The sequence below is a fragment of the Nicotiana tabacum genome, chromosome 20 (genome assembly GCF_000715075.1).
Source record: "Nicotiana tabacum cultivar K326 chromosome 20, ASM71507v2, whole genome shotgun sequence".
In the NCBI taxonomy this organism is placed as follows: Eukaryota; Viridiplantae; Streptophyta; class Magnoliopsida; order Solanales; family Solanaceae; genus Nicotiana; species Nicotiana tabacum.
The window spans coordinates 50929080-50949241 of NC_134099.1; the positions used below are offsets into that span (position 1 = coordinate 50929080).

A 20162-nucleotide genomic window follows, 5' to 3' on the forward strand; every position below is an offset into this window, starting at 1 on the left:
AGGCTAAAAGTGAAATAAGCGATACGCAGGAACTGTTAAATTTTCGATCAAGATCTTCTTGTCCCTCCCTTCTAGAGCCACTCTCTAAGTAGTACTTATAATTTACTCCAAGAAGATAGCGTTTGCTATCTTTTTTCTTTTCGTTTAATCCTTAAATTAAATCCTATAATGGAACCTATGTAGCTAAATAACACAATTTGATCATTGGTAAGTTTTGTTTCAGGAATATAATATGACAAAGAGATGTCTAGGCACAACTTTGAACTTCAATAATGGTAAAAACTTTTACCGTAAATCACCAACAAAATGTGAGAAAACTCTCAAAGGAAATGACACCAAATTCCATGAATTTGGCATATAAGACTTCAACTTCTTTCCATGGGGACATACAACAACCAACCCACATCAAGGAACTGTGGAAGTTGACCCAAATAAGGATTTAGCTTTACTATATCACCAACTTTAGAAGAAAAAGTTTTTGCAATAACTGGTAAAGTATCATATTCTTGTACTGTATATGTAACTACAGGCTGAGAATCAGCCTTTTCTCCACATCCACACAAGAGATGAATGGTTACTTCTTCTCCAACTATATAACTTCTCTCTTCTCCTCCAACCTTCCAAGCTTCCCCAGTATAAATTTGTTTCGAAATATTAGCAAATGTGTCACCAGGCTGCAACTTGTAAACTGTATTATAGAAGTATCCAATAGTACCATTAACATCTTGTCAATAACAAGGTACTGTGACTAGGTAGTCTTGTTTCCCTCCTGCGCGACTAATTGGCATGATCTGTGATTTATTGACAGAGTAGAATATCGTGATTTGGTCTTCGTTGAGACCATTGTGCTGGTAAAGTAGAGAGCTACAGCTCTTGATTTGATCCGAGCAAGGGAAGGGTAAATTTGAGACAACTGAGTTGGGGCGCAAAGCGCAAAATTTCTTAACGATGTAAAGAATTGAGGAAAGAGTAAAACTAGTAATGCGTACCGAGAAAACATAGCTATTGCTTTGATGTCTTTCTTGTGAGATATTGAAGAATAAGAAGTTATATCTCTCTCTATATATAGCTAGGGATTAGGAAAAGGGGTGTGCATAATTTTTACAATGCAATATAAGTACCTAGTTATTGTACAATTCTTTGGCTGCATTATGCAGGCTACATATATAAAACCTATATACATCAAAATTAACGCAACCAGGCCACATAGCAAAAGTCATATGACCTGCTCTCCTACTCCTAGCAACTAGAAAAAAGAGAAGAGAAAGAAATGTTGTTAGATAGGTTAGAAAGGACCCCCTTATTTTGAGGGGTGAGATTATTAGTCCAACCAAAATTAAATAACTACCTAAAAACTTAACAATGGTAGCCTCAAGTTCTTCCCTCTCAACAGTTTATAGGCTTATAAATGCCAAATATTTGTTATCAACAACCATCATGCTTTAGAAAAATGGCAGCGAAGGCAAGAATTTTTGCAGGTCTTTTTCTTATTTGCACGATTCTCCCTTCTCTGTCCTCAGCATTTGCAGATCATCTTCCTGAAGTTCTCCTAGCGAACAATTCTGATAAAAATATTGATGTGCCAATCCATGTTAATAATGTTGCTCATGTCAGCGACGACGATGACACAATTTTTGAACTAGATGGTAAAAAGGGGAAAAAACTGAAAAGGGCATTGAAGAAAAGGGCACAAAAACAGCATGATCTGTGGGAAAAAATTCTTGATCATGACATCATTGAAGAAAGCCAACCTGAAGAAGATGCTGCACCTGTAACTCCAACACCTGTGCCTGTCAATCCAACCCCAACACCCGTACCTGTTGATCCAACACCTAATCCTGTGCCTATTAATCCAACGCCTAATCCCGTGACCGTTAATCCAACACCTACGAATGTGCCTGCAGGATATCCAGGAGCAACTCTACCACCTGTGACAATAGGATATGGGGGTGCACCTCAAACACCTAATCCATCAGCCACACAAACACCTGTGCCTGTACAGCCAGCTCCAGGGCAAAAACATCCAACACCAGAAGAAATTAAAGAGCTACGTAAACATGCTAGATTGAAAGTGGGATTTTACGATGAAATTTGCCCAAAAGCTGAGAAGATTATTAAGGATGGCATGATCAGGGCTTTTGGGAATGATTCCAGCATTGCTGCTGCGATTCCCCGCCTTCTATTGCATGATTGCTTTGTCAATGTAAGACTTCAATCCTTACCTCAATATGTAGATTCTATGATGATGTTCTCAGGATATTCAGTAAGAAACATATTTTCGAATCTTTTGGATTGCATTTGATATGTAGCTGCTCATTTAATGAATTCAAAATGACTGAATCGATCTTTATTTTGGTGGTTAAGATCCTTTGGGCCAGTTTCATTATGTGGAAATTTGGGGAGAATATGTACTTGATCAGCTGATCCTACACTTCCCACGTTTTGCAAAGGGGTTTCAATTGAATTACCATCATCGAAAATCAAAACAAATTGTTCTTTTATACATATGAATTGTTAAATCCTCTTGACATAAGGAAAACTTCTAATAAAGTGGAAAGATGGTTTGAGAATTGCATTAGGCCACAGGTTGGAATCCAGGGTGTGGCAGTCTCGCATTTTCTTAATCCTCTTAGTAGAATTTTTGGCTCCACAACTGGCAATGACAGCAAATTTTACTATTCTTGCAAAACTTAAAGGAAAACAGAACAAGCCCAAACTAACTTCTACACATTTGCAAATTTTACTCTATTAACCAAACATTTCAACTTTCCTTTTCGTCCACTTTCTTTCGCAGGAAACAGGCTTTCCTGTGCTTTCTTGATAACCAAAAATAACATTAAAGTCTAATGAAAATTCATTTATCTAATGCATAGGGATGTGATGCATCACTATTGCTAGACCAGACACCAAGTGGGGCAAGGGTAGAGAAGCTCGCCAACTCCAATGGACCAACAGTTAGGGGATTTGATCTCATTGACCAGATCAAGGCTGAGCTTGAGGCAGAATGCCCCCGCGTAGTCTCGTGCACAGATCTTTTGGTATATTTATCAAGGGATGCCTTTGTTGTATCCGGTGTCCCTCACTATGACGTGCCTGGTGGACGTCGTGATGGAATGGAATCCCTTGAAGCAAATGTTCATGGCAACCTCCCACTTCCTGATAATACAGTGGATACGTTGATTGACCTCTTCAAAAGGAAAGGCCTGAATGAAGAGGATTTGGCAGTTTTAATTGGTGCCCACTCCATTGGAGTAGCACACTGTTTCAGCTTCCTTTACCGATTGGATAATCCTCAGAAGGCGGCCATGGTAGATCCAAGGCTCGCTGGAGTTATGAGATTCACATGTACCAACCAAATGAATACTTTGGCTTTTGATACCACCACACAGTACAAGATGGATTCTATTTACTACAAGCAGCTGGCTGAAAAAAGAGGACTACTTGAATCAGATGTGCTTTTGAGTGAAGATCCCAGAACAAAGGACTATATCCAAAAGTTTGGTGATGACCAATCGGGATGGTTCAACAAGTTGGGCAAGGCCATGAACAAGTTGGCTTCAATGCAAGTGCTCACTGGTGACCAGGGGCAGATCAGGAAACAGTGCAGGGCTGTTAACTGAAAAGCTGGATATAAGGCTCTAACATGCATCAAAACAGAACTGGTTCCTCTCTTTTTTGTTTTAACCAACTTTTACTTAGTAGCTCATAGGACCAATATAACAAACACACAAATGGTGCATGATAGATGAGACTTGCTCATCTACAACAAATTAAACGTGCAAAGCAAGTCCTTGTCTAAAATGAGATCACAATTTTGTACTTCCAAGTTCTACTTAAGATAGCTAATGTAATTGCTTCAACAGACAATGCACGGAAAAAATTATCTTGTACAACTGCTTGCTTGTTTTGATGTGTTCTATAAGCAAATTGGGAAAGAAAATGAAAAAAACCTCCCATGTTTGAAGAATTAATAGGTAATCAGCTATGATTTTTTTTTGCATCAGCTCTGGTGCAGCTACAGCACTGTATTATCTCCCAATTCACGGATGACTTCCTCAACTTTGACCAGCATATCTATCAATATCAGCAATTCAGCAAATTAGTACTCTAAACCAGTCAAATCAGCATCTGCATGTAGCTGCTTTTTTTAACAGTGAGTGATTTTTTTACAACTCGTAGATATTACTTAGCAACGCTTTATTTTACCATGGTTTGAATAGTAATCAACTTCAAGAACAGTGACTTTAAGGCTTTTCCATCCATTAAAAGGAAAAAGTAAATAAATTTTAAAAACAAAAAGGGGCATTAGGAATATGAAGTAATGTGCATGCTCCATCGACCAAAACCTGGAAAAGGGGCATTAGTATTTAAAGACATACCTTGGAATGAAGAATCTTCTAGATATTTCTGCAAAAGAATAAGCAGGTGGATCATACAAATGGAACAAAATTATGAGCCGTCCAGCTAAAAAATTTCAGCGAAGCAGAATGTTAGTTGATCTCTATAAAAGATATAGACAGAAACAATACCGCAATTTGGTCTTTAAGGTCAACCTCCTTCGTCGTACTTGACTGTGCAGCAACTGCATTCAGTTAACAATTATTTTCGGTGTTTAGTTTTGAATCAAAAAGTGGGGAACTTCATGAAAAGTCGACTGATGAGAACCACCTTGATCAGCTTCAGGGCCGCAGTTCATCAAGAAGGACGTGAAACTGGGAGGAAAAGCTGAAAGAATCTCCTCAGCTTCGCGATTTAGTCTCATTTCCTCTGTATGTGAACCTTGAGAAAATCCAGGCGCCCAGGTCACTGGCATATGATGGGAACTAGAGTCACCTGAAGCTGTATATATCCATCCTTCATTGTCCCTGATATATTGGGAAAAATTGTATTTAAATATAAAGGTGACGTATCGAGACACGTAGACTGGTCAAATGGTCAAAGAATTACAACTAGCCAAGATGCACGAGTTGCAACAGATACGAGCAAATGGCAGAGGAAGAGGCACGGGCAGTTATTCAAATAACTCAGCACCCGTACCTATCTAAGTCATTTATGTCCGAGAATCAAAGGAATGAATCTGACAATAGAAAAAAGTGCAGATACGGCATTTAATAGGCATTAAATGTGGAATACGTTAGAGAATTTGTATTGAATGTAATGATTATGTAACGTAGCATTCAATGTCTTTAATTACTCATAATAGCCTTATTATGATTTGGACAAAACGTATATCTCCAAGATATCTATAAAAGGGAGATATCTGATCAATTATAAGGACACGAAACACTATTGGAATAAGCTTTGGTTTACTTGTTTTTCTCTTGATTACTCTCTTGCTATCTAAATTACTTCCTTTTATACATTCTTTTGATTATTAGTAACCCGTGTTCTTCTAAATTCTAGCTTTGACTAAAATTTATTTTTTGGTTAAACAAATTGGTTCCGTTACCGGGAAGCTGATAATCTATTTTCTTTTCACTTAACTTTCCTTGTTGCATCAATTATGTCGAACAACAATGACAACACTCAAGGAAACCAAGAGAACCAACAAAATCAGGGAGATCCACAGAACATTAACACTCAAGTTCCTACTCCACGAGACTCTCCACGGCAATCTTATGAGGGTACTCCTGATGGGTCTCAAATAAACGAGCATGCTCAATTTGAAAATGTTGAAGCTGTTGATGAAGCTTTGCAGAAATTAATTGCTGCTCAGGTCAACAAAGCTGTTGAGGCACTTGTTAACCAGTTACATGTTGCAACACCCACACCTACTCCAAATAATAACACTTTGGAAAACCATTGTTCTGGGCTTGTTAACTCAGGCAGCGGTGGAACTCCCAGTGAATCACACGAGAGAGAATCAGGTAATGTAATTAATTCTGATTTACAAAATTTACTACTAACCTTGCAGAAACAGCTCAAGGAGCAAAGTGAGCGCATGGAGCAGATACTCGGGGTGCCGCCCATAATCAAAGGGGTAGATATGGATAGATATTCGCAACAACCCTGGAAGCCAAGTGCTGCTCCACTCCCAATTCCAAAAAAGTTCAAAATGCCTGATATTCCAAAATATGATGGAACAACAGACCCACGAGATCACGTGAATGCATTCACAACGGGCGTAAAAGGCAACGATTTGACTAAGCAGGAGATTGAATCAGTATTAGTCAAAAAATTTGGTAAAACGCTCACCAAAGGAGCGCTAACATGGTATTCTCTTTTACCCGAAAATTCTATAAATTCTTTTGCTGAGCTTGCAGATTCTTTCATCAAAGCACACTCGGGAGCTCAAAAAGTAGAGAAAAGAATGGAGGATATTTTCAAAATCAAGCAAGGGGACTCAGAACTGCTTAGAGAATTCGTGGACAAATTTCAACGTGAAAGAATGACATTGCCACGTGTACCTGACAAATGGGCAGCTATAGCTTTCACAAGTAATTTGAATGAAAAAAGCTCGGAAGCTACGAAGACACTCAAGGAAAGCCTTCGAGAATTCCCAGCTACAACGTGGAATGATGTTTATAACAGGTATAACACGAAGCTGAGGATTGAGGAAGATACTGTTCCACGATTTCAAAAAGAAGAAAAGGTAAGTTCGAGACGTGCGGAGACCGAAAAAAGATCCGGTAAAAACAGGTGCGAGCACATAGGACCTGCGGGAAAGGACTCACGGTCAAAGAAGGATAATCAAAGGTACGATCATAGATCAAGAAACAGAGAATCAGGTTCTTCATCAAGATTCAGGAACGAGCGAAACAACTATGAGTCACGAGATGATGATAGAAATTTAAAGGCGAGATTCGGTGGTTACAACTTCAACGCCATCACCTACGAGATTGTAGCTGTTTTGAGAAGCATGGGAGATAAGGTTCGATGGCCAAAGGAAATGAGATCGAATCCAAACAGGCGCAACCCTGACCATTGGTGCGAGTTTCATAATGACCACGGACATAAAACAGCAGATTGCAGATTTTTACAAAGTGAAGTTGATCATTTATTAAAACAAGGATATCTTACTGAGTTGTTCAGTGAGAAAGGCAAGCAAGCTTACATGAAGAACAGGTAGGAGCCTCCAAAATCACCTTCTCCCAAAAGAATTGTCAACGTTATAAGTGGGGGTGAAGACGTCAATGGTATATCACATATTACAGCTAACAAAATTTCCAAAGTAACAATTACCCAAGGGAAACGGGTGTGACATGTTTTAGAGGAAGACAACATTACATTCAATGGCGCAGATGCAGATGGCGTATTAACCCCTCATAACGACGCACTGGTAATATCTTTAATTGTATATGATACTAATGTGAAACGAGTTTTGATTGATCCAGGTAGTTCCGTGAATATTATTTTGCTAAGAGTATTATGTGAGATGCAAGCTGAAGATAAAGTGATACCAAATGCGCATACTCTATCTGGATTTGATAATTCTAGTGTCCTCACGAAAGGAGAGGTAACACTAACCACATTCGCTGAAGGAGTCGTCAAAGATACAAAGTTCCAGGTGGTAGATATGGAGATGGCTTACAACATGATTCTTGGGAGACCATGGATCCACGAAATGGATGTTGTTCCTTCAACCTTGCATCAAGTTATTAAATTTCCATCGCCATGGGGAATCTGTCAAATTCGTGGAGATCAACATACAGCCAGGGCTATCAACTCTGTTGCGGATACAAGCACGAGAAATGAAGGTAAATAGCAATCACAGAAGGCAGTTGAGGACACCACAACACAAACCTCAACTGAATAAGGGCAAACAGATATAGATTCAAGGCCTGATACCATTCAAGAGCCAGAAGAGAATGAAAATATCAAAACAACAATAGAGGAATTAGAGTCTATCGTGTTATTTGCTCAATGGCTTGATAAAAAAGTCTATGTTGGAGCCAATCTTAGCCAAGGTATGAGAGGTAAGTTAATTGAATTTTTGAAAACTAACGTGGACTGCTTTGCTTGGTCCAACTCTGACATGACAGGAATACTACCGAAGGTGATGACTCATAAACTAAATGAAGATCCATCATACCCTCCTGTCAAGCAAAAGAAAAGAAAGCAAGGAACTTTCAAGAATCAGGTGATTCAAGAAGAAGTCCAAAAATTGCTAAAAATTGGTTCCATTCGTGAGGTAAAGTATCCTAACTGGTTAGCTAACACTGTTGTAGTTCCAAAGAAGAACGGTAAGTGGCGGGTTTGTGTAGATTACACAGATCTTAATAAAGCCTGCCCTAAAGATTCTTTTCCACTACCACACATAGATCAATTGATTGATGTAACTGCAGGTCACGAACTATTAAGTTTTTTAGATGCACATTCAAGTTATAATCAGATTAAAATGGATTCGGGAGATGAAGAAAAAACTTCATTCATAACAGATAGGGGAACTTACTGTTATAAAGTAATGCCCTTTGGTCTAAAAAATGCAGGTGCAACGTATAAGAGGTTAGTTACCAAAATGTTTCAAGAGCATTTATGAAAGACTATGGAGGTATATATAGATGATATGCTTGTTAAAACTCAGTATTCAAAAGATCACATATCACACTTATCTGACACATTTTCAATTTTGCGCAAATTTAATATGAAGTTAAATCCCAAAAAATGTGCATTTGGCATTGCATCAGGTAAGTTTTTGGGTTTTCTTGTTTCTAACCGTGGTATTGAAGTGAATCCTGCACAACTTAAGGCCATTGAAGAAATCCCTGATATACTTTCAAACAAGAAAAAAGTTCAAAGACTAACAGGGAGAATTGCAGCCTTGGGAAGATTCATTTCTAAATAATCAGAGAAGTGTTTTAAATTCTTCACAGCCCTTAAGAAGCATGATCATTTTGAATGGAATGAAGAATGTCAACAGGCACTCAGGAATTTGAAAACGTACTTATCAAATCCACCTTTGCTGGCAAAACCAAAGGTTGGGGAAAGACTACTCATTTACCTTGTTGTTTCGGAAGTTGCGGTAAGCGCTGTTTTGATCAGAGAAGAACAAGGTAAACAATCCCCTATCTATTATGTTAGTAAATCTTTGTTAGATGCGGAGACGCGGTATCCTCAGTTAGAAAAACTTGCACTTGCATTAATCATGGCATCTAGAAAGTTAAGACCTTACTTTCAGTGTCATCCTATCGCTGTAGTAACTGCTTACCCTTTACATAATATATTACATAAGCATGAGCTATCAGGTTGGTTAGCTAAGTGGGCAATAGAGTTAAGTGAATACGAAATCACATACCAACCTAGAACTGCTATAAAATCACAAGTGTTAGCTGATTTCGTGGCTGATTTTAGCTAGGGGATGCAATCAAAAGCAGAAAAAGAATTACAGGTATTCAATGGAGCTAACCCGGGAACTTGGACTTTATTCACTGATGGCTCATCTAATGTAAAAGGTGCAGGTTTAGGGATTGTCTTGGTACCACCTACGGGTGAAACCATTCAACAAGCTATTAAATGTCACTCCATAACTAACAATGAAGCGGAGTATGAGGCTGTGATTGAAGGTCTAGAATTGGCGCGAGAGCTTGGCATAAATCAGATTATAATCATGAGTGATTCACAACTCGTGGTTAATCAAATGCTGGGGACTTATACAGCTAGGGAAGCAAGGATGCAACAATACTTAGAAAAGGTACGGGAATTGATAAAGCAATTTCAAACCTGGAAAGTTATACAAATACCAAGGGATGAAAATATTGAAGCGGACGCCCTAGCTAATCTCGCATCTACAGCTGATGTGGCAAGCGATGCAAACGCCTCAGTTATACATTTATTTCATTCAGTTCTCGATCCTGATAAGAATGAGGTAAATTTTAATAATTTAACTTGGGATTGGAGGAACGAGATTGTTGCTTTTTTGCAGTATGGTATCATCCCTGATGATAAGAAAAAAGCTCATGCGCTTCGAAAGAAGGCTGCTCGGTACTGCTTAAAGCAAGGCAATTTATATCGTAAAATGTTCGGTGGTCCCTTAGCAAGATGCCTCGAACCTTCGCAAACGGAGTATGTAATGAAAGAAATACACAAGGGACATTGCGGGAATCACGCAGGAGGAAGGTCATTGGTAAGAACCTTAATTAGGGCAGGTTATTACTAGCCTAAAATGGAAGAAGAAGCAGAAAGTTTCGTGGCCAAATGTGATAAATGTCAAAGGTACGGTAACAATATGCATAGACCTGCGGAGTTATTACATCCAGTCATTGCGCCATGGCCATTTATGAAATGGGGAATGGATATCGTGGGTCCATTACCACAAGCAAAAGGACAGGTAAAGTTTCTGCTCGTACTCACTGATTATTTTACTAAATGGGTGGAGGTAGGGGCATTTAAACAGGTGCGAGAAAAGGAAGTCAAAGATTTTATTTGGCGGAATATCATATGCCGATTCGGTGTACCAAAGGAGATCATGTGTGATAATGGCCCTCAATTTATTGGAGCTCAAATCACGGAATTCTTTCAAAGTTGGCAAATTAAAACGATTACGTCTACACCTTATCATCCGGTGGGTAATGGGCAAGCAGAATCAACGAACAAGGTTATTATCAATAATTTAAAGAAACGATTAGAGGAATCAAAAGGTAACTGGCCTGAAGTGTTACCTGGAGTTTTATAGGCATATCGCACAACTGCAAAAACAAGTACAGGAGAAACACCGTTTTTATTGGTTTATGGAGCTGAGGCTTTAATTCCGGTTGAGATAGGGGAACCAAGTACACGGTTCACACAGGCGACACAAGAATCTAATGACGAGGAGATGCGGGTCAATCTAGATTTACTCGAGGGGAGGAGAGAAGCTGCATTAATAAGAATGGCAGCACAAAAGCAAGTCATAGAACGATATTACAACCGAAAAGCACGCCTCAGATTCTTCAAAGTGGGGGACTTCGTGCTTAAAAAGGTTTTTCAATCTACAAAGGCAGCTAACGCAGGTAAATTAAGTCCAACATGGGAAGGACCCTATAGAGTTCGTGATATTGCAGGAAAGGGAGCATATGAATTGGAGACAATGGATGGCAAGATACTACCTTCACATTGGAATGCTGCTCATTTGAAGAGATACTATTTCTAAGGAATACCCACGGTCAGGTATCACCATTTTAAATTTAATTTTTGAATTGTTAATATTTTACTAACGATTTTAGATGATAGGCAAAAAGCTAACCCGCACTAAATGATGAGTCACGACCTGTAAGGCACACGGAATAACCTAAAATTCCTGGCCTAGGGTTACAATTATTCTGATAGAAATTCAAATGGGTTAAGCAGTCTTCATCTATAATTGCACCTCCAAGTCCCGTATGTTTTTCCTTTTCAGGAAAAGGACCAAATGAGAGAAACTATCAAGTGCTCGAGGTTTCATACTTCAACACTCAAACACTTGGGGGACTACATAATATACACAGACATGTGTATAAAGAAGGCAAAGAAGATTGAGGAAAAATCAAGCCTAAAAGAGTCAAGTGCAGAGTAAAAGTCACAAAGTCACGAGATGAAGTCACGAGCTAAGGTCAAAGAAAAACCTTACTATAGTTAGGGTAAAGGCTATGTACTAAAACGGGTTATAAGGAAAAACCCCGTGTCTATTATTCTTCTTTTGTAAAAATCTATTACAAGAAAAACAGTTACGAGAAAGTTATAGATGTAATTCAAATACATGTAAAGTATTATTCAAAACTTGTCAAAGTTATTTCAAAGAAACATGTGTGTTCCTATTTCTTTTATTGTATGATAACACCATTATGAAGTTGAGACGTCTTTTTCATTAAGTGTCGAAATATAAAAGGGTCCTCTTTTATAAAACTCATGTTTAAATTAGTTAGTCATGAGATTAACAGAAGCATTTTCGAAAAACAAAAATGCAAATTATTCTATAAGTCCTTAAAAATAAAGGCAAGAATAAAGCAGACAGAAGTTTAAGATAATAACATGAAAAACTTCTTAATACTTAAAAACTGAAGACTAAGTACGAACTTAGTCATAAAACTATGAAATTGTATACAAATTGCCCCATAAAAGACTTGGGGACTTGCATTTCCAAAACCAACCCTCAAATGAAGCTAAGGGTTTGATTACAATTTTCCAAAATAAAAACAAAATCATTCAAATGATTAAAATTGGTCACTGAGAAGTTTGTGGAACTAAAGCAGGAGCATCAATAGTAGCGGGCTCAAGTTGGGCAGGTGCATCAACAGATGTGGTTTCAACTTGGCTTGCAGCAACAGGCTCGATTGGGCTTGAAAGAGTTGGGATACCCGTATCAGCTTCAACATTCACGGGAGCTTCAACCACGGGAGAAGGGAAGTCCTGAGTTTGCTGAGCTTTTTCAATGGTTTCATTGATCTTAGCTAACTCCGACTCCAGGTTGAAGTTTTTTGGCCAGCTTCAATTAGGGTATCACGACGTGAATTCAAAAATGCCCAACTTACCTCAACAGCAGATTTTTCTTCAAGGATCTCATAATCTTTTTCCCAATCAGCAATCTCATTCTTTAGCTCTTCATTTCAGCCAAGGCGGAGTTATAAGAAGCTTGAAGAGAGGCATGGGAGCTCTTTAAAGCACGCACCTTATCAGCAAAGACTCGAAGGTCTTCTTGTGCTTGAGTTAAGTTTTGCAGGAGCTCCCCAGCGTAAACTTCTTTTTGACTCAAAAGATCCTTCAACTCTTTGTTCTCTTCACTGGCCTTAGATAGTTGCTCTGAGAAGGAGGATTCGAGACGTTCTTTTTCTTTTTCTGCTTGGCTTGAGGAAGTTTTTACAACCGCTAACTCTGAAGTTAAATCCCGCACCTACTGCTCTAAGGTACTCTTGCTCTCTTGTAAATCTTCTATATCAATTTGTGCACTCTCAAATTGTTCCTTCCAATTGATCGCCTCCAACTGAGAATCACGTGCTATCTTCTCTGAATCACGTGCTACCTTCTCCAATTGAAGGATTCAGTTCATCATTTCTGTGCCGATAAGATTGGCCTAAAAAAAGGAAGGGAAATAAGAATCCCAAAGATAAAAAAATTTTACAAAGTAAAGAAGGGAGAGAAGGAAAATACCTTCAAAGTGGCATGCACGATATCATTCATTAGAGTCAGGAAACTATGGCTCTCCAGCTTTGCTTTTTCAATTGGGCCAATTAAAGGCTCCAGCCATATATCTGTCTGACCTGACTTCCTCAAAAGGCTGCTATCAGCAGGAACTTCAATAGTTACCCTCCTCATAGCGTCACTTCTACTTGAAGATCCCACTTCCGTATGATGAACGATAGGAGGGGGAATTGTCAAAGAAGGAGCGGTAGAAGAAGTGAAAACAGTAGAAGAAGGAACAGAAACAGCTGGGGCTAGTAAGGAAGGAATCACAGGCACGGGAGTTGAAAAAGAAGATAAGGGTATATCATCTAAAACAGGCCCTAAACTTCCACTACCAAAACCACTGATGAAAAGTTGATCAATAGACTCACGGGTATCATGAGGAGTGACGTCATCGTCAGGAATTATTACTGGGGTTTCAACAGGTTCGGTAAGAGAAACAGAAAGACGAGGGGAAACTTCAGCTTCGTCATCAGAGACGATGCGTCTCCTAGCTCGTGGTCTCGTCACCAGGGAGCCCCCATCTTCCTCTTCTTCAGAGTCTTCCTCTTCAACAGTTTTTCTTTTCGCAGAAGAAGAACCCAAGACTATTTCTCGAGCTCTTTCTAAAGAGATACGGGTCCCCGAAGGAGTACGGGTTCCCGAAGAGACACGAGAGGCCGCAACTGCTTCAGCAGTAACTCCTCGAATAGCAAATCCTGATAAAAAGAAGGATGAGAGTTAGAGCAATAAAGAAAAATATATATATGCGTGAAAGATGAAATAAAAACTCTTACCATGAGTCTTTACTTTCCAACCGTAACGGTTAGAAAGTGTTCTCCAAGACCTACCATCTATTGGTGCGGTCTTCAGCAATTTATCTACCCAACCACGGAAATTGGGAATATCCTCCACAACTTCCATGGTTGCTAAAAAAAGGGCAAAATTAGAGAAGTTGATAAACTTGAAGAAAAAAGGCACGAGAAGGATAAAAGACTTACGTGCAAAATTCCGCTTCTTAGGGAAGGGAACGTTATCCTCACCCACTAAGCCAACAGTCGGGACAACAACAAACCGGGCATATCAGCCACGGTCCTTGTCATTTTCAGGGCTCACCAAAACCCTCTTACTCCTGGCCACTGGGGTAAAAACGTCATTACGGAAAAGCCTAGGGGAGTAAAGATGAATCAGGTGAGGGAAAGTAAAGGAAACGTCAGCCATATTGGTTAAATGCCTCAAACAGGCAACAACCCTCCATATGATTAGGCCAATTTGACCCAAACAGACATTAAAGAAACGGCAAAATTCAATAATGACTGGGTCAATAACTAGTTTGGACCCTAAAGTGAAAGGGTATGTATAAACAAAAGAGAACACAGTCAAGTAAGAAGTAATTCTATGATTTGGATTAGGGATAATAATGGAAAAATCATTACTCCAATGATAGTCTTTGCGAACTACAGGAGTCAAAACTTCTGTAATTTGAGTGGGGTAAGCATCAGCACGATCTTAAGCGGAAACCTGGTGTCTAAGAGATTCCCTATCATGGTAAAAAGATAGTTCTGTAGGGACTATCTCCTCTACTAAAGGCTCACGTAATGGTTCAGAAGGTTCTTTACCACTAGAAGAAGATTTGTGAGAAAGGGAACCTCTGGTTCTAGAAGAAGGACCAGAACTAGGAGAAGGTATAGACGAACCACCACCACGAGTAGACCCTAAGCTACGAAGTCTACCTCCCCTTCTATGACTAATGGGGGCATTGGGGAAGGTATCAACAATGGGAACTCTCCTAGGGTTAGGGTTTGGTGAAGACATGGCGAAGAAGAATAATGTGAGGAAGAAGTGAACTGAGATCTGAGGAATTAAGTGTTCAATAAGCTTTATGTGGTAAAAGACAAGGAAAGAAGTTATATTTATATTAATAAGCAACCGCCAAAGTTAAAAGTGCAGTGATGGAAGGACCATAATAATGATAACTGGCACTTCGTGAATAGTGGAGCCGTAGAAAAGCCTTGAAAAGGGCTGCAAAACTGCAGAACCAATGGAAAAATGACAAGTGTACGGAGCATTAAATGGAAGCGACAATTGAAGCGTCAATTTTGTCCTAGTATTAATGGTGACAAAAATTCTCTTTTAATGAAATCCACTTCCCAAATATTCAACTAATGAATAAATGGAAAGTGGGGGGACTATCTGTATTGGGAAAATTTGTATTTAAATGTAAAGGTGACGTGTCGAGACACGTAAACTGGTCAAATGGTCAAAGAATTACAACTAGCTAAGAGGCACGAGTTGCAACAGATACGAGCAAATGGCAGAGGAAGAGGCACGGGCAGTTATTCAAATAACTTAGCGCCCGTATCTATCTAAGTCGTTTATGTCCGAGAATCAAAAGGAATGAATCTGACAATAGAAAAGAGTGCAGATACGGCATTTAATATGCATTAAATGTGGAATACGTTAGAGAATTTGTATTGAATGTAATGATTATGTAACGTAGCATTCAATGTCTTTAATTACTCATAATAGCCTTATTATGATTTGGACAAAACGTATATCTCCAAGATATCTATAAAAGGGAGATATCTGATCAATTATAAGGACACGAAACACTATTGGAATAAACTTTGGTTTACTTGTTTTTCTCTTGATTACTCTCTTGCTACCTAAATTACTTCCTTTTATACATTCTTTTGATTATCAGTAACCCGTGTTCTTCTAAATTCTAGATTTGACTAAAATTTCATTTTTTGGTTAAACACCTGAGAAAATCAAACCTTATGTAAATTATACTTTAATATCTTTATTTGCTAAACTCACAGGAGGATGTGTCAAAGCAACTGCAGTAATCAGTATCTCACCTTTGTGAAGCTCCACCGAAAGGAATAAACTCAGATTGAGAAGATATCACTGAATCAAATTCAAGACACGGAAGAGCAGGAGGACTTGCGCTGTCCAACTTTCCCTAAGAATTTCACATACGAAAAGCACGTGAAGGAAGAAAGTTGTATATTGTAAGTGAACTCGTAGAGAGCATCATAGAGAATTATGCACCTTTAAAACATTCATGAAATTCTCTATCTCGTAGATTGTCAAGAACCGCAGGACGAATTTCTGAATCTGCAAAAATAACAGGAAAATTGAAGTCCAACATTAGTGGTTTTATCATAGGACCTTTCCACATAGTTCTCTGTATCAGGATTAGCAGAAAAGAAGCCTCAGGCCATCATATATTCCACTTTGAGTTCTTTCAGTGTGCCCTTTATATGACAAAGCCTCAATAGAATAATGTCCTAAGTGTGAAAGCTAAAGCAAACATTACAACTAGGAAGCTTGAGTGAATGATTCAACGCGTGTAGCAGTTCTGTGAAGTGAGTTACCCATGATATATGCTCTCAGAAGGACTGTCTATTATCTTAACTCTTAAGTACCAGATGGTACAGAGCTTGGATAAAATGCAGTAGTCAAGTTAGAGAGCCGAGTCTCAGATGCTTCAAAGTCTTAAAGAAAAGGATGTCATCACTCCCACGTCATAGTATTGAAACTTCAAGTTATACACCTAAAAGAACTTGTTCAGAACAATTAGCTTACTACATATAATACACGTGTATCTCCGAAAAACTAGCTACTTCAAGTTTCTTCCATGCAACTTTTCGTTCTTATTTTAACTTCATTTAATGCTCCATTCGCCTCTTTACATTGGATATTTGAAGCGTGAGGGAGGCTTGCCTGTCCCTAGAGCTACTTTCATTTTAATCTGATTCTTAATCTCGTTACTTCTCTACACAATAGTTTTCCTGGAAAGAAGAAGTTTCAGCTGAAAACAATGGGGGTTTAAAGAGAGCATGAGGTTATAATCACAGTTATAGGAAATTCACTAATGACTTCACAAAGACTAATTAATGAGCTCACCTGGCCAACAGAATCCCTATAGCTCACAAAGACAGCTCTAGTTCCCCTTGTTGGAAAACCTGATACACATGAGACCTGAGGCCATGAGAACATCAGCCTCGAAACGTAATGCTCTTCCTGCAAGAAGTAAATAATGAAACCAAAAAAGGTCAGAAAAACGAAACTATTCTGTTAGCCTCTCCATGCAGAAAACTTGATAACTGTAGCATTGTCTAAGAGCTTATGAACAACAGCAAGTGATATCCATTGTTTGCAGAACTATGAGACAGCTACTAAAAATCAGAACTGATAATGCACAAGACTAATGCTCGTGCGCTTAGCTGTGTAATCTCTTCAAGCTGTGTAAGACAAGTTTATCTCACAAACAAAGGGTAAGAAAGGTGCCACTATGCTACCAAACAGAGAACTAATACATCAAGAGTACACTGCGTCCCCAGTACTCAACGAAAAAACTGGCATAGGCCCTCCTGCAACAGTTTTCAACAGTGCGCTTGACCTATTCATATTACCTATGGATTTCCCTGTACCCATGACATTTTTACGATCAGCTATGTAATTTACCCTCTGGGAAAAGACAGCATTATTGTTTGCCCAGAATGGCACGAAGAAATTGCTTCCGCTGAAGCATTGTTGTGATTATCTCGGCCTATTTTAAACAATTCCACAACACAACGTTTGCATTCAACAGAATGAATACCAGCTCTCCAACACAGAAAAAGTGAAATCGAATCAGAAGATCGAGTATCAACAAGTTCAAGCAAAAATTGACTCTAAAACTCAAAGTTACATTTAAGTTTAAAAAAGACAATTACTATATCATAAATTTCAGAATACATTTCGAATTCAACTAGATCCTTCAGAAATTCAGCAAACAGAAGTTCAATACAAAAGAAAAAGAAAGAAGACAAGACACAACGGTAAAACGGAAAGAAGCAATAGACGCTTATAGTGGCTCTGTGAGCTAGATCGAGCAGAAGGATGAAACCACGACAAGAAGAGAAAGCATATCATAAGATCGAGTATCAACAAATTCAAACTAAAATTAACTACACTATACAATTGAGAGCTCTCAGTAAAATAAGATTACATCATAAATTCACAATTAGTGACAACTAACAATCAAATTCAAAAAGTTATGCATTGTCCTTTTCTATTTCAACTCATCCTTGAGCGAGTCTGCAAACAAATATATCAATCCAAATAGGAAAAACGAAAACAAAACCAAAGCAGTTACATATTATTTTTCAAAAAGGTAAAATAGCGGGAAAACAGAAAGAAGCAGTATATCTCACGAGGACTCTGTGAGCGCAGAGTGAAGAAAAGGATGGAACAGCAAGAATAAAGAGATCAAATTATAAAATCGAGTATCAACAAATCCAAGTAAACTTACCTATGAAATCAAAGCCACATCAAATTGAAACAAAAAATTCATCAAAAAAGTCACAAAGGAAATTAACATTCAAATTGTTCATTTTCTAATTCAATTTCACCTTGGGAAAATAGCAAATAAATATAACGATCCAGAAAAAATATATAACGAAAGTAAAGCAGTTATTTCTTCTTTTTTTTTCCTTTTTCTGGAGCATTTAGAATTTCTCAATAGTCGAAATAGTTGTAAAAACAGAGGGAAGCAGAGAGCGCTCACGAGGATCGTGTGACGGAAAGCGAGGACGAGGATGAAACCGCGATTAGGATCGGATCTATCAGTGCGGAGTTTGAGAGAAACGAGGGAGGAAGAGGAGATCCATTTGCCGCCTGTACAGTGCTTTCGTCTAAGAGGGACGAGAGACGGATGAGAGGGATGAGGAGAAGCTGGAGGATAGAGGATGAACCGAGCGTATTCAGCTTCCCACTGGTTTGTTACGGTGGCGATTGACATTGACGACGGCGGCAGCTCCGACTGCTCTGCGGCCGCTGTTGCTGGCCATGAAAGTGAATGTGATCCCGCCATTTTTCAAAATTCTAGTTTGGAGTTGTTTTAGGTGCTTGCGGCATGTAGGACGGGTTTTGAGCGTAGATACACGAGGCGTATTTAGTTTAATAATATGGGTGCACTATTATCTTTAATATAGATATTTGGTTCCATTATATAAAATTTTATGATGGTGGCAAGTTGACGAGCAAACTATATTAATACTATATTCGCAAAAAATATCATTCACTTTATAATTGTCATCGACGAGTTTTTATTGAAAATGGTCAATAATAACATCATTACTTACAGTTTTAAATATCTCACACTCTATAAAGCAAACTAAACAATCATTCAAAAAAGATTTTAAAAGCGGCGCTTAATATTGAGGCGGGGTTTTCCTGCTTTGAATCCACTGAGAGCCTCAGAGCCGAAAGAGAGACGAGTCATGAGTACTTTGTTTTTAGGGATTTCAAAGTTTTGTACTTAAAAGAATGATTAAGAGAAGAAAATAAAAAAGACATAGGCAAAAAGGTATTTTCTTTTTAAAGAAGTAAAAAAATGTATTTGTTTGTTAATTGAAAAAAAAAAAGGGCATAGAATTATGTTGTTAATTGAAAAGGGTGTGGGAAATTGGAAATTTATTTACTGTAAATAATAATAAAAGGAATTAATAAAAAAGAATTGTATGGGGATCGAACCCCTCGCCTTGGGGTCAAAAAAGAGATAAGAGGGGCACTTAGTCATCAATGCACCAAACCAATCACTTGAGCATGGGTGGCCACAAACATATTTAACCACATAATTAAAAAAATTAGTATTTTATACATAGTCTAGGGAGGGGAGCATGGGTGCATGTACCCCATCCCTCTCTACGTAAATCCGTCTCTCCTTAGATCACGTTAAAAGCAACACTATATAGCAAAAATGGTTGCATATTAGTATTAATTAGTGTCAGTACCCGCACGATGCGCGGATGATTTGATAGAATATTAATCTTATAAAATTACAAACTAATATATTTTATTATTTTAATAAATATTAGTTTTTATTTTCTTATTTAATGTAGTATGCAGAAATATAACAAATCTATACAAAATCAAAGGATACACATCATACAGTAATCAAATAAATTATTGTCCCTTATTTTTTTTTATTAAATTAGCAAGTATTTAGTATTATCTATTTACTAATGTGATTTTCATAATCTTGCCAATCGACTTAATATTTTGATACTACTTCTCTTTTAATATAACATGAATATATATTTTCTTACTCTAGAAAT

The 20162-nt window shown here is 38.2% G+C and overlaps 2 protein-coding genes across 2 annotated transcripts; one reads left to right on the plus strand and one right to left on the minus strand.

Moving 5' to 3' along the window:
• Positions 1 to 1410: 1410 nt before the first annotated feature.
• Positions 1411 to 3860, plus strand: LOC107768127 (peroxidase 57-like). Its single transcript, XM_016587231.2, has 2 exons — positions 1411 to 2203; positions 2874 to 3860. Exons 1-2 carry the CDS (start codon positions 1451 to 1453, stop codon positions 3618 to 3620), a joined length of 1500 nt encoding a protein of 499 aa, XP_016442717.1. The 5' UTR covers positions 1411 to 1450; the 3' UTR covers positions 3621 to 3860.
• Positions 3792 to 18976, minus strand: LOC107768128 (protein POOR HOMOLOGOUS SYNAPSIS 1-like). Its single transcript, XM_075241421.1, has 8 exons — positions 18611 to 18976; positions 16966 to 17082; positions 16108 to 16173; positions 15915 to 16018; positions 4669 to 4865; positions 4530 to 4582; positions 4380 to 4407; positions 3792 to 4074 (listed from the first exon to the last, which is right to left on the minus strand). The coding sequence occupies exons 1-8, from the start codon at positions 18914 to 18916 to the stop codon at positions 4016 to 4018; spliced, it is 930 nt and encodes a 309-aa protein (XP_075097522.1). The 5' UTR covers positions 18917 to 18976; the 3' UTR covers positions 3792 to 4015.
• Positions 18977 to 20162: the final 1186 nt, after the last annotated feature.

Excerpts from the sequence above, each read along its gene's own strand:
- LOC107768127 (XM_016587231.2), top strand. The coding sequence starts at position 1,451 with ATGGCAGCGAAGGCAAGAATTTTTGCAGGTCTTTTTCTTATTTGCACG. Across the intron at positions 2,204-2,873 it reads TGCATGATTGCTTTGTCAAT|GGATGTGATGCATCACTATT; the intron begins GTAAGACTTCAA and ends TCTAATGCATAG.
- LOC107768128 (XM_075241421.1), bottom strand. The coding sequence starts at position 18,916 with ATGGCGGGATCACATTCACTTTCATGGCCAGCAACAGCGGCCGCAGAG. Across the intron at positions 17,083-18,610 it reads CTTTCCGTCACACGATCCTC|GAAGAGCATTACGTTTCGAG; the intron begins GTGAGCGCTCTC and ends TACTTCTTGCAG. Across the intron at positions 4,075-4,379 it reads AGAAGATTCTTCATTCCAAG|ATATGCTGGTCAAAGTTGAG; the intron begins GTATGTCTTTAA and ends TGATATTGATAG.